At 40.3% G+C, this 14,847-nt stretch overlaps 1 protein-coding gene across 7 annotated transcripts in view; it reads left to right on the forward strand.

The window, feature by feature from the left end:
- The window catches only part of KIDINS220 (kinase D interacting substrate 220), an 80,972-nt gene that overhangs the window by 48,337 nt on the left and 17,788 nt on the right, over positions 1-14,847 (forward strand). For all 7 annotated transcript variants that reach the window (XM_054061633.1, XM_054061636.1, XM_054061639.1 and 4 more), the window contains 2 exons: positions 9,324-9,502; positions 10,830-11,056. In XM_054061633.1, the coding sequence (XP_053917608.1) occupies positions 9,324-9,502; positions 10,830-11,056 (406 nt within the window). The remainder of the gene's footprint in view (positions 1-9,323; positions 9,503-10,829; positions 11,057-14,847) is intronic.

The raw sequence follows: 14,847 nt of genomic DNA on the forward strand, positions 1-14,847 counted from the left end.
AACTTGTAAACACTTGAAAAACTGTAGATGTCTAAATTTTTACCCCAGAAGTTTCTGCAATGTGTGCAGTTCTGCTAGTGTAAATGTACAGAATTGCTAATGCGAGGCCTCAGGTGAGTCTCCATGACACTTGCCTTGCATCTAGAGTGCGTTCAGGATCCCTGCGAGTCAGTAGCTGAAGCCCTCAAAAAAACCTGGACAGATACAGTAGTTTGAGCATATTTGCAACAGGAGGAAAAGGTTAGGTTCAGGACAAAGCATGGCATCATAGACCTACTGTAGTTGAGAAATACATGTGGAAGAGGAGTGACAATACCTATTTTATAAAACATTCTGTGTTTGAAATGTTACACCAAGTGCTGGGGGAGACCATATGACCATTTTCAGAAACCTTCTGGTCCTAGTGAATGTGATGAATACTCCAGGTGGGTGTTGGCACTATAGTAAAGTTCCAGTTGGCCTTCAAAAAGAAGATGGCAGAGAACACCACACTGCAGGCTACCGGAACAACTTAGTGACCCATCTGCTGTGGAGGCCCCCGTGGAAGAGACAGGAATTCAGCATGAAGTCGGTAACAGTCTGTGAGAATTTCCTCGTGGTCTGGATGCCGTCAAGGTATACGTTCACCCAGGAATTTTATAGATCCATGATGAGTATTTTCCTTTTTCTTATGTGGTTAGAATCTAGATTCGATATCTCTCTGGAAATGATTCTAGCCGTTACCTGGTGAAATGGTGAGACATGTAAAACCAGTCTGTCTAGGAAGACAGTCTTGAGAGAGACCATGACTCACTGTCTCGGCGCTTAAAGATGTCGGGCAGAGGAGAGTCCTTGTCCCTGGAACTGAATTTGCGTTTTGATTAATGATACAGAATTCATGTTCACACAGCCTGTTCCTGTGCTTCTCGCTGGCTGTGATGTTACTGTTCTTGGTGTCGTGAGGTACAGTCCTCCCTGTCATTCTTTGCCCAGGCTTTACGCAGAGTGGGGTTTTTAAGATTCATTGATTCTTTGTGAGGATATCAGCAAATAGTTGCTAGTCCCTGAATTTCTGCGATGTGACTATTACGTATTTGTTCAGAATATTAGAGCATGAGAACTTGGCTCAAGATAGAAGAAATTCTCATGAGCCATCTGTTCAGATTAGGATCTCCACCTTTCTTAATCTCCTTGAAAACATTCTTTTTGGGAAGCTGAAGGAAACCATGGAAATCAGGAGTTTTAAATCTTTGGTTTTGAAAAAAAGCTGTGTATCTTCTGGGATGAGAAAACAGTTGTACGTTCCTCAGAGTTGTAAGCAACCATTATTTAAAAATGAGCAACATCCAGTTCATCCCCTTGGGCTTCTTTTAACCTCTGCAGTAAAGTATTTGTGCACGTGTGTGCATGCCTACCTATGATGGATGTCAGATTGGATGGCAGAATGATGTACCAAGGTAGAACACACCAAATTTACGAGAGCAGCATCACGATATCTTTCTTCTGTTCATGATTCTTTTTTCTGTGGGGGACTGAAGGATCTAAGACAGACATAGCTCCTTTATTGCTGGTTTTAATACTTTTGCAACTCTTATACCATTTTAAGGAATAATTTGTGGAAGACGTCTGCTCTGTTTGATTTATCAGTGATGGAAACTGTTGGTGTTCATTTCTTCAGTTCTAGATGTTGTTGTCTTTCCAGTTTCATCACTTGTATATGATTTTGCTTGCTCTTTTTCCCAGTCTTTTTACACCTTTTTGGAAGCAAACTCAGAAACAGCTGTCTCTAGTACTAGTAACTGGAGAAATACTTAATTTCAGGTTACTAGGCAACTCGCCCTCTGTTTCTCTTTTTAATTCAGATTAAACTAGTAAAAACTAGTTCAATTATAAGTGGAACAGCAGTTGATTACTGGGGATTTTGAGTTCTGCAGTGTGGTTTCATTGGTGCTACACGTTACTGATAAGTTCAGCTCTTTTGTGACCCGCCCATGTGAATCAAATTAGGAAATCACTTAGATTCAAACATTTTTCTGTCTCACGTGCAGTTAACGTTTCTACTTCATTGGTTACTACTTCAGTTTAAGAAAGTGTATTTACAGCATACTAAAAATACCACCAAAATATAAATGATACAAAATTATTTTATTAAAGAAATTGATTTCAAAAAAAAAATCAGAAAATAGTATTCTATAGCACTAGTAGTAACATTTATTTTTTTCTCATATAAAGGCTCATTTATTTTTATAGCAATTTGATGACACATCTGCTTGCTTTATTCAGCTGAAAAGAAAATGTTGGTTCTTGGTGTTTTGTAAAATTGCTTTGTTAAATTATTTTCAAAATCGTTCAACTTTTAACAAATGACATTTGATACTAACATTGGAAAGCAATTTCAGCTAATTAAGTAGATCTTTCTATAAACCATTGGAACATTAAGATGACAAACTGTTCATTCAGGATTATTTTAATTGGTACAATTATTGTAATTTTGTTGCAATTATGTGTTGAGCTAAAAGCTTTTGTCTAAATCATTTGAGGGTTTTTTGTTAATACACATAAGTAAGAAGAAAAGAAGTAAAATAAAAACTCAAGATAAGCATTATCTGTCTACTTTTTCATTGCAGCACTTTAGACAAAGTATGTATTAAATTATTTTTAAAAAGTACATTACATGTTTTCAGGAAATGTCTAGGAACGCTAAAATTGAGGGAGATCATTTGAAATGTAACTTTTCTGGGAGGTTATTATTCTAATTCCAGTTTTGACACTGTTTAAATATCTTTTAATAAAAAGGGCGAAATGAACTTTTGAGGGATTTGCGAGTTGCATGAAATCTATTGATGTTTTAATTTAAGAAGCCTAGCTTTTTAGCAATTATAGAAATCAAAAATGGAAAACCTATGGAAGGTGCCCCATGCATTCCTCTGCTTATAATGTTCTGTGCAGTCATCTTTTGCCCAGACCAGGTTTAAATAAATCACTTCCTTTAAGTAGGCAAGTTAATATTCTTGTAGACCTCACAGCGCGTTATTACTTCTAAATATTTAACCTGCTTTTGGTTTTCATTTTTCCTTTTATTGCCTCCTACTTAAAACACCGGGCACATAAAGTTATTAAGTTCCTTCTTGTGCTAGTGGTGTGGTCTCCCGTCAAAAGGCAACGTGCCGGTCGAGTAGTAGGTGACTGTTGCCCAAACTGCCTGCTAAGGAGCCCTGCGTGACGCAAGGCGTGAAAGAGCAATGCACAGAGTACCGGGGGACGGTGCAGCTACGAGGGGAGTCGGGTGAAAAAGGAATAGGGAGAGAGAGAAAAAGAATTGGAGCAAAAGCCAGTCGGAAAAAGACAGAGGAGTATTTTTTGCTTTTGTAGTGACCTTTGTAACATAGAGTAATAAGTTATATTTCTGAAGTCCTTCCCAGGTAATTTTAAATGATTGCAGCATAGTTCATGTGCATTAATGACATCTCTCAAAGATGCTGCTGTCTGTATCTGAAGTCCCTCCAGGCACCACGGGTTGAGACTAGGGTGGAGTAGAACACTGAAGCCTTAATTTTAGTAACACTATTAAAAAAAAATCAGGAAACAGAACTTTTATCTCTAACTCCTGTGAGCCAATTCATGAGACTTTTGTACTTTTGGGGGAATTGGTGAAGTTGTGAAAAAAAATTGGAGTGAATGTCTTTTCATGTCTGCTGAATGTTTTTGTCAAAAGTAGAATGTTTATTCAAAACCTGGGAACAGGGGAAACATTGTGTGGTCAGGTGATAAGCTGGAAATCCATCAGCTGCATACTGCTGGTGGCCAGTATCCCAGCTCTTGCCCCACAATGAATGTGATGTAATCTACCTCTTGGGGAAAAGAGGAGATCAAATACTTTCTTCGTATTCGGAAGACTTGTGTTGTAAAAGCGACCACTGAGCAGCAGCATGGAATATCAAGTTCTTTGGAAGCCGATGCTCTGATATTCCTAACAATGACTTGCTCGTGTGTCTATACAATAAATTTGCCTCATTATGTCAACTCTGACTTTTGAAGCTGCTTCAGAAGGGCAAAATAAAGAGCAGACCAGTTAATCCAAGTGCTCTGTAAGGAAGTAATGTTCATTTGGTCCTGGTTGGCTTCAGTTTTGATTATTAACTTGTTAATGTGTAAAACAGTTGTACCTTTTTGCCTTCCATTTCTGGATGGCTTTTGCAACAGATTGATAGCTTAGTCTGTGACTTACCCTGGGAAGTGGAACTCATGCTTCTGCGAGTAAAGTGTTTGCCATGGACTTTTGCCTGGTCCCGAGGTTGCACTGTATGCCATAACGTAGCCCCCAAAAATCTTCTTGTGCTGGAGAATAGGATGAGCCATGGCCATTTCTAATGCTAGAGGACCTGCAAATATTTGCTCAATTTCTGAAGTCCTGCGGGTGGAGGTACAGAATAAAAGAATCCCTGCATAAAGCCATAAGGTAGCTGTTCAGCTGATGTTCAGTAATGAAAGTACCAAAACCAGATTAATACAATATTCTTGTATTCAGCTTGAGTGAGTGATCCTGTTGGATTTGTCAGCCAGTGAGACAGAAATACTTTTTTCTTTACAGAGCAGCTTTGAGCAGCCTTAGAGTCTTCTGTGCTGCTGTTTCACTGCTCTTCCATCTGTGTAATAAATATATTTATTTTTTAAAAATTCTTTTGCCTTCTGTAATTCAAGTAGCACTGCAAAGCTATGAATGAACCCAGGCATTTGTAACCATATTAGTACTTATTTTAATTATAAAGAATGCCAGTGTAGGGTGTATTCTGGAAAGTTATGTTAAAAGTAGACCTTTTAAATATGGCTCAGTGACGGTGCATGATGCTGTGTGTGAGAGATTAGTTCAATAAATATCAATCTTTTAAGGATCAAAACCAGAAACACTTGTAAGTTCTACTGTTACTTGAATTGGATGGAGTCGTTTTGCAAAAAAGCTTTCCTGAATACCTACAGTAATAGGAGTATTTAAATAGCTATTTGCATCTGTTCAGCGAAGTCTCTACTGCTTAATATGCACTGAGAGGGGTATAACATTTGTCTAGATATCAGGCTAGCTTTTTTTTTTTTTTTTGATCAAGATAAAACATTGATTCCTTTGTGTTTTTCTATTGAGTTTGTGATGACGTTTTATTCTTTCCTTTGTAATGGCTTTACATTGGAGAGAGGCAGGTTTAGGCTGGACATTAGGAGGAAATTCTTCACACTGAGGGTGGTGAGGCCCTGGCCCAGGTTGCCCAGGGAAGTGGTGGCTGCCCCATCCCTGGAGGGGTTCGAGGCCAGGTGTCCTGTCCATGGCAGGGGGTTGGAATTAGGTGATCTTTAAGGTCCCTTCCAACTCAAACCATTCTGTGATTTTATACATGTGTGGATGTGAGCAAATGCTGGTTTTCAACGTCCAAACAACCTGTTGCATGTTTCAGTTTGAAAAAAAATATTTGCAGCACTATTCTTGTGTTGATAGTACTGCAAAACACGCTAGAAACTTTGCATTAACTTTGCAGAAGTTAATGACTCTTGTCCACGTAGGTGCTTGTTCCCGTAAAATACGAGGGGGGGGGAAAAATGAGGTGTGTAAAGAGTAACCTGTAGAGTTTCTCTGATACCACCTTCAGGGAGAGAGGTTTGGAAAGAGCACAGAGAATGGCCTTTCTAAGTATAATGACCTGCAGAGGAATCAACCTTTCTCCTGGCTGTGAGCAGCAAGGCAGGCTGCTCCGTGAGAGGGGGCAAGCTGGGAGCTGAGGGGGACGCCATGGGGGCTTTGTCCTCATGGGCAGGGGGTGCAGTCCCACAGTGGCCAGGCGGGAAGATCCGAGCTGGTTCAGTAGCCAGGGGCAGCAGTCAGCCCGGTGGTAGCCATGAGGCACGTTGTAGGTCAAGCCTGTGAATCCAGGGGTGAGCAGTAAGGTACGTAGATGTAGCTCAGGCAAGGCCCAAGGGCAGCGGCCTTTCTGGAGCCTCATCCTGGGTTACTCGGATGCGCTGTGTCAGAGCTGGCCTTGAGCACAGGCAGAGAAAGCCGTTGCCAGGGGGAGAGATGGTAGAGCCTGTTGGCTTAGAGACATAACCAGGTGAAACGGGAACATGGGCACAGCACAGCCTTCCGCGTGGATGCCGTGTTGCCACCACCCAGCTGGGTAGCAAAGGCCCACATCTTGTGGTGGTGACGCTCTCCTGCGGCAGGCAGTGTCATCTATAGCCCAGCAGCCTCACGTCTTCCTTTAGTCTGTGCTGGTGACCTTAAGAGATGGACCCACTGTTGTACCGGAGCGGCTGTTCTCCAGCCAGCTGTGCATGCACAAGGTGAACACCACAAGAAACGGGAAGCAAATTCACCGTCTCTTGAATGGACGATAATGCACCTGTATGTGCTTACGGTAAATTATCCTTATTTGATGAAAAAGCCAGGAATAATCCATCATTGTTGGAATATAACTTAATTCATACTGAAAGCAATTTTTAAAGTTCTCTTGCGTCAATGTTCTGGTTTGGGCCCATTCCTTTCAGATCCAAGTAGTTTCTTGTGGAAACAAACAGTGTAATGTTGACAGATTTTGATGTGTCCAATTGAAAGAATAATTCTTCTGCCTTGGGAAGATCTAGCCCCCAGGTGAGAAAAGGGTGTTTGCAGTGCTTTATTTTTACATCTGTGTGCTTATGTTTTAGGAAAAGTAACTCCTGAAGTGCTTTACATGCTAACCTTTTATTGTTTTTATCTGAGAAGTACAGGCACACACGGTTTTTGTGACTCTTAGCCAAAGATTATCATTTACATAAATATTTCTTTCAAAGGCATAGTTTAAGACATGGAGCTCGGGAGGTTAGAACAGAGGCTTCAATCTGCGCACCAGCAGTGGGCTGTTGGCTCCTGAACAGGAGCTTTGTTCATCGCATTGAGAACACTGTTCGCATTCAGACTTAAGTAGAGCCGGCATTAAAATTCAGCTAATTTGTTTCATGTGATTCATCAGCTGTGTGTTTTATTTAAATCTATGTCACATTCTCCTTTGGCTTTTCATTTGGTAGATTTAACTGTTGAAGTAGGCCACTCTTTAACCCTTCAGTCCCTGGCTTCAGAACTGACTTCATTTTCACTTTGCCAGTGTTGAACTCTTGTCTAGAATATTTACTGTAAATTTATATCACTACTGAGTGTGTTTTGGTTTGTTTTTTTTTACATTTCTGATATTTGAATAAAAACATATGTTTTAACAGTCAGTTTAGCTGTAGTTTTATATACAGAAAAATAGAATAACTTAAGGTAGTAGCTAAATATTAGTGTAAAATATACACTTCTCAAATTTTGTCGAGTATATAAGCTTTCCTTTGATAATGCCGATGTTCTTAATATTTTTCTTTTGACCACTCAGTCCTACAGAAGAGGACCACTTTTAGCTCCTGTTGATTTTCTTTAAACATTATTGGAGAATGAACTGCTTTCATTCTTTGAAACTGTGACCAACTTCTCGGTGTCAAGTTCTGCTTCTTGCGGAAGCACCACCTCTTATTCTGAGCCTGTAAAGCCTCACATACATTTTCTCACTGCGAATAGAGTTGTTCGTAGATACTGCTTATGATAGCATGGTATGGCAGTACCCTCCATCTGTTGGGTATGTGGTCTATTCAGATGTTTTTCAGTAAAATTTATAGGAATTTGTTAATTCTGCTTTTAGCATAGGGCAAGACTGTCCTGAAAGATCAGATTGAAAGATTAACATCCAGTTAAAATACATTTTTAATTTAAGAGAGTTGTGCTTACTTCAAACATCTAGTATTGATCCTCAATTCTTTTATTTCTCTTAACATTCAGTGCTGAATAGACTCTGTAAATCTGCCACTGTTGTCCGTGGAATAATCCCATGGTACATAAAATTCTTCTTTTTATGGAGGAGCTGAATGTAAAGATAAAAGAAAATTGTTGCTTTTAAAAAGCTAACAAATTGTGAAATAAGATACGATCATTCAGCTAATGATAGACTTATTTCATTAATTGTATTAAAGATAAAATTTAATTACAAGTCTTTTGTTGTTTTCGTAGACATGCGAGTATGTGTTTATGTAACATGAGAGATTCCTGGCAGCACTTTACTGGGTTACTGAGTGTACGTGAAGGCTCCTTGCTCCCTTTCCACCCATGCAACAGTGCACTCCTTCCCCTACGACAGCACTGGCAGTTCCTTAGCTGCTTTGATTGTCCAGGAATCAGAGAATACTCTCAGGCTTTTTTTGTGCTGTGCTGACTTCTTTTTAGCAAGATACAGCAGCTCACCAGGCAGTCAGACGTGTCCATGCTAAGTCATCTCTTCTCATGGAACTGTGGTCGTAAAATGTCTTTGGGAAAACCCATAAACTAGTGAGTTGCATTATTAATTTTATTTTTTATATAGTTTTTTATTTACTTATCATTTTTTCCTCATATTTTTTTCTTTTTTCACTTTAGATACTGCGGTGCAATTGCTTCACCGGTATCTGTGCAGAGTGCCGTCACTGTCACTTTGTAGTCATTGCTATAGCCATGCCAACCATTCTCAGTGCATTCTTTCACTGTTTCCATTTTCTATTATACTGGGTGCAAGAAACACTTTTTCCTTTTAGTTATCTTTGATTTCCATTGTCATTTCTCATTTTGTATCAGATGAGATGCCAGTCATGATACTGTGAGATGAGATGTCAAACGTGATAGGTCCATCTGACCCATCATGTCAGCCTCCACTGCTTGCTTCTGTTTGGTAGGAGCTTTCCTTTTACTTCCACAGGGCTGACATTCAGTTCTCCTTGTTCTTTCCTAAAGCTGTCCTTTATACTAGTGCCACAAAAAAACCCCTCGTGGTTGCTTGACAATAGTCATAATGCAATACGACAGTCCCTTGTATTGATCATATGTTGTTGGTTTGCTCTTCTCTTTGACTTCTTGTCTAAGAAGGTGAATCCCTTGAAAGCAGGTGGTTGTTTATTCACTTCTACCATGAAGCCATGCACAGTTGAGTTTTGGTCAATGTCTAAGATGCCCGAGTGTTCCTGTTACAAGAAATATTAGTCTAAAAATGAGATTTTTAACCATGGAATTTCTGATTGGGCTATCGGAATTGGAATGTTTGTTTGAGGCTGATGTGGGCAAATGCTAACTTCCCCTTACTTCCCCTTGTTTTCTGCAAAAAATCGTGGTGCAGCTGTTTATAGATTTTCTTCATTGTCTGGAGAACAGGGAGATGGATGCAAATGTTCTAGTACTTCACCCTAGAACATTGCTGTGCAAATAGAAGTCCTGCTGCAATAAACATGGTTTATGATTTATCTGATTTCCCCCTCTGCTCCCCTAGAATTTCAAAGAATATTCCTACGACTAAAGATGTTGAACCTCTACTTGAAATTGATGCAGATATACGGAACTTTGAAGTGTTTTTATCTTCCCGAACACCTGTTCTTGTTGCACGTGATGTAAGGACCTTTTTGCCATGTACTGTAAACTTGGATCCCAAGCTACGAGAAATCATTGCAGGTGAGTATACTTTCAAATAAATGGCAATTGTATTGTTTCTTTTCATTTTAGGTAGAGCTCTTTTGCATATTACACAGAATCCTGATTTGTTCCTCAAATCAGACCTTCGGATTGTCTGATTTGTCTCCAGTGACAGGCCATCCCTTTTCACTCAGCACCTTTGCTCTAAAGGCCGGATCATACTGGACTAAAGCATCTCTTTGGGGTGGGGAATCCAGTGTTCTTGATTTGGACTCCTTTAGCACATGGGGAAATCCAGCATCCACAATGATATATTTTAATAGTAGAGATACAAGTTGGCTTCTAGAGCTTTGTTAACAATTTTGAATAACGTCAGTGAGACCCTGTAGAACTGAAGCCATTGAAGCCAAGTGGAACATCTGTTTGATGTATACCCTGCTAGATTGATACCTGTGAGTTACTCTTTGGTCTGCTGTGGTGTGATATTTAAATTCATCCTAGGGCGAGTGTTGTTTATTGTGCAGTGGTTGTTAAGCAGTTATCCTTACCTGCTTGTAGTCTCAAAAAATGTAGTCAGGTTCAGGTATGTGAACTTCCCCCCTGCTGCGTTAGGTGTTCTGACTGCATAGTGCTGCCGTGGGTCGATGTGACGTATGGCGCGGCGCTTCTTGTCCACTCTTAGGGATTGCTGTTGGCTCTGGAGTAAGGCTAAGTCATCCTAACACTTCCACCCTGTAAGAGATGCTAAAGCTTTGAAGAAAACCAGAACATAAAATTTAAAATAGGATCCTTGTGAGTCTTTGATATGACAGTCAGTATTCTGGGCGGGAACTAAATTCAGATATTAATAGTTCTGTCTCTCTTTTCTGTCGTGAGACTTTTCTTTGGTCCTCGACTGAAATTCGTTTTGTTCTTACTTTTTTTCCAACTTCCTTTTCTGGACTTGATAGCTGCAGTGGGGTGGCCTGACTTTATTCACAAGTTCTGTCTCGTACAGGTCTGACCGTCACTTCAGATGCACTCACCCTCGGAGACATACTTGGCGTGATGTATTCCTGCATTTCTTCCCATTTGGGTTGGGATTTGTAACTTGTTCTGTCTGAGAGAGAATGTTCAGAGGCATTTAATGTGCTGCATAAATTTACGCAATAAATTGTCCTAACTTTCCTAAAGACTCCAGTGCATGTGTGCTTCTCAAGAGAGATTGACCCAATGCAGCTAAATGTGACACTTGACATTCTACTTAATGAGTTCTGATTGGAGTTAAATACACAAAAGGTGTACTGTAATGAACTGGCAGACAAGTGAAAACTTTTTCAGGTATTTCAAGCAAAATCTCATTCTTCTTTACACTTTTATGTTTCAGATGTTCGTGCTGCAAGAGATCAAATGAATATTGGAGGTCTTCCGTATCCCACATTGCCTTTACACGAGGCACCTGCCAGAGCAACATCCCTGTTCAGTCAGCCTTCATCAGCTTGCTCTTCTACGACCTCTTTCAATGGACCTTTCAATAGTGGAGTTTTGTCACCGCAGCCTCACAGCAGTTACTATAGTGGTATGACAGGACCTCAGCATCCGTTTTACAATCGGGTAAATAATCGAGAACCAATTAACATTATTCTGTTTTAATTTGGTGATATTGCAGATATTTTCTATAAATTATTGAAAGACCCTTGCAGGTTTTATTTAGGAAGTGAGAGAAGCCCAGGTGCTGGCAAATTCCACAGTAAAGTTCAGTCACTGTCGTGTGGGGGAGAAATATTTGGCAAATAGTGTCAGAAGAACAAATTGCACAAGGGGAAAAAGAGTCAGATAATTTCGAGGCACTGCTCAATTGTAGGATATTGGGTTATGGGCGTGTGGTAATTTTTGTGGGGTAGACTGTGCTCAGTCATTCACACACTTGCTCACAGACACTGGGAGGGATCCCGGCTTATTCTTGGTGAATTTGCTTAAAATATACAGAAATCTGAGTGGGGAGCTACCTCACAAGGATGCGCATGTCTTCCCTTTTGTCTCTTTTTAAAATTATTCTGGGATCTTCTCCCTAAACCGGTGTTGCACTAGTATCAGAATTAACATAAACTGCATAAAACAGATGTTTTGAGCTATTGGTGGGCCTCAGGAAGCATAGTCCTGTGCATGGCTCACTTGAAAAATGGAATTAAGTACTTCACTGTGTAGCCAGATTTCTGGTTTTGTGTGATGTATTTAGTAGTTTTAAACTTTATTATTCTCTTTTTTCCTCCAGTACTATCGAGGAAAAAAAGTAGAAAGCTGATGTAAGTCATAGCTTACAGATTTATGCAGGAAATGGCCTTGACTTTAAGTAGATTTGACCATGTTTAAGCTAATAAGCTGGAAAGAAAATGGAGTTACTCCTAGGTCAGTGTTTGTTGACCAGGGCAGAAAAGAGTACACAAAGCACAGAACTCTTGAAGTTATCTGTTCTAAAATTATTCTTATAAGCCCTCAGTACAGCGACAATATACTGTTTTGTTGAGCACAACTTAAAACCATAGAATCATAGAATCACTAGGTTGGAAAAGACCTCTCAGATAATCGAGTCCAACCATTCCTATCTGCAACTAGACCATGTCCCCGAGACCATGTCTACACATCTTTTAAACCCCTCCACAAATGGGGACTCAGTCACCTCCCTGGGCAGCTGTTCCAGTGCTTGAGAACCGATTCAGTGAAGAAGCCTTTCCTAATGTCCAATCTGAACCTGCCCCGCCACAACCAGAGGCCATTCTCTCTCATCACCTGTCACTTGGGAGAAGAGACCAACACCCACCTCTCCACAACCTCCTTTCAGCTAGTTGTAGAGAGCGATAAAGTCTCCCCTCAGCCTCCTCTTCTCCAGGCTAAACAACTCCAGCTCTCTCAGCTGCTTCTCGTAAGACTTGTTCTCCGGCCCCCTCACCAGCTTCCTTGCTCTTCTCTGGACACACTCCAGAACGTCAACATCCTTCTTGTGGTGAGGGGCCCAGAGCTGAACACAGGATTTGAGGTGCGGCCTCACTGGTGCTGAGCCCAGGGGCAGAATCACCTCCCTGGACCTGCTGGCCACGGTGTTTCTGATCCAAGCCAAGATGCCATATGCCATATGACGTATGCTTTGAAGGAGGCCAATACTGATAAATACTTGTCATGTGAATTTTTGTAGTGTTACCGGCTCAGCTTCGTTAAAGCAGATGTTTGTTGGAAGCCCTGGTTTTGTGTGTGTGTTACTGTACGTGACAAGGTTTAAAGTATGGGGTGATACACAGTTGAAACGTGTGTGGGTTTTTTTGGCTCTATTAAGCATTACAGAAGCAATTATTGGTGAGTCATAAGCTGTTCTTACAACCAGCTTATTTGTTCATTTGCATTAAGTGTATACACAGGCTTCCAGGCATGCTGATTTTTTTGCCTGCTGGAAACTACAATACTTCTCTTTTGGCCTTTCTCTTTGGATTTTTATACTGCCCTTCTAAGGTGTAATTGTTTTTAATGTTTCACGCTTCCAGTTATTGACAAAGAGCTGTATTCATGACTTTAAGTCCTCCAGGTACTGCCATGAACAGCACATGCTGCTGAGGTAAGTGCTGAGAATGGTTAAATAGTAGACAATTTAGAGTGAAAGACTGTTTCCTTCAGCATTTCCAATGATATTTCATGTTTCAGGTTTTTGTAAGAATATTTAAAAAAAAAAAAGAACAGCAGCCAAAGAATAGGTTCTTCACAGTAGAAGTTTCTGAGAGAGGTCTTGGATGTCTGTCTGCAAGACGCAACACAATGGCTTTAAATGCTTCTGTAGAAGTTGTATGCCAAAGTGCCCTAAGTTCTGGGGATAGATGCCTTATTCAGACCAGTAGGTGGTTCCTGTCCTATTGCCATTTGTGCTTAAGAAAAGAAGACTTTGAGCTTTAGGAGAAAAAAAATGTTCATTTTTAGAAAATAGAATTTTTTTATATATATATGTTTCTGCTTTGTTCTTTAGATGCTGTTGTGTTAAGGACCTTAAGCTTTCAGTGACATAATGTAATAATTTTTGGTTTGAAACCCCATTCTCCCTCTGTATAGGTGTAGAGGAAAGATGATAGACCCAATTAGCAGCTCTTCAACTTGGTGCTTTGGCACTCAGTCTCGGACTATGCTGGATGCATACTTTTTGCTGCTAACAGCCTGGCTGCAAGTTGGATTCAAGCCCAGCTTCTTAAAATTGCTGCTGTTGTGGATCATTGTGGAGATCATGTTTCTGAAGGGGAAGGTCAGAGCAGTAGGCAAGTCTTAATTAGGATTTCCTGGGTGCGAACTAGAAATGGTACATAAAGACCTTTTTTGCAGAAGAGGAGCAAAATAATCTGCAAACCTGGAGAGCAGCTGTTTTATGCCCGACGTGTTTTTGTATCAATCTCATATTTTCATGATATCTGTGTTACTGTTACTTCAATTGAAGATTGAGTCTGCAGATTTCAAGCCCATAATGGAGAATTAATCCTGTGGCTGGGAAGCAGTGGAGTAGCTGAAGTGGACTCGAGGCATAATTAAAAGTTATGAAATAATTGTGGGATAATTACCTTATAGGATGCATTTTTTTCATTGCTTTGTAGTTTTGATGCCTCTCCACCACCAGGCAGGTGCGCAATGTGTGTTTCAGAGGACGATCTCTGCAGTGAGTGCAGTATGATCCTTGAGCATTTCATGCCTGAGGGGTTTCCACGTGGTTTAAGCTTCTAGTGGAAAACTGAGACATTTAATTATTCTGGAAATAATAGGAACTTCTTTGAAGATAGTTTCATTTCCAGAAAATACCATAGAATGTATGCCTTGTGACAGTGAAATAGTTTTAAATGAGTGAATTTTCCGAGTCATCCTGTACTAACCAATAAATATAAGGCAAAGGCTTGGAACTGGTTCTCCTCTCTATTTTAAAACAAAACACACTTCTACGTTAGGCTGCCCAGAGAAGTGGTGGAGTCTCCATCCCTGGAGGCGTTCAAAAAACGTGTGGACTTGGCACTTCAGGACATGGTTGAGTAGGCACAGTGGTGTTGGTCTGACAGTTGGAGGTGATGATCTTCGAGATCTTCTCCAACCTTTATGATCCTATGATTTAGACTAATGGTTACAATACATCTCCTGTTGCTCTGTAGCATGTGAGCTTTTTGTGGTAACCGTGTGAAAGAGCATGCAAAGACTGCCTCTGGCTGCTGAGAATATGGAATTAAACTTTAATTTCTTAGTTCGTTTACAGATACTTCTGAATGCAGAGATTTTTTAATTTTTACAGACAAATCCAAAGTGGAACACTGACAAATTTTACTGCTCCCTCATATGTAGGCCATTGAGTCATAAAATTATCAACGCCCTGCTGACTTTGGTGCAGCAGACTT

This window comes from Cuculus canorus, chromosome 3 (assembly GCF_017976375.1).
Source record: "Cuculus canorus isolate bCucCan1 chromosome 3, bCucCan1.pri, whole genome shotgun sequence".
Taxonomy (NCBI): domain Eukaryota; kingdom Metazoa; phylum Chordata; class Aves; order Cuculiformes; family Cuculidae; genus Cuculus; species Cuculus canorus.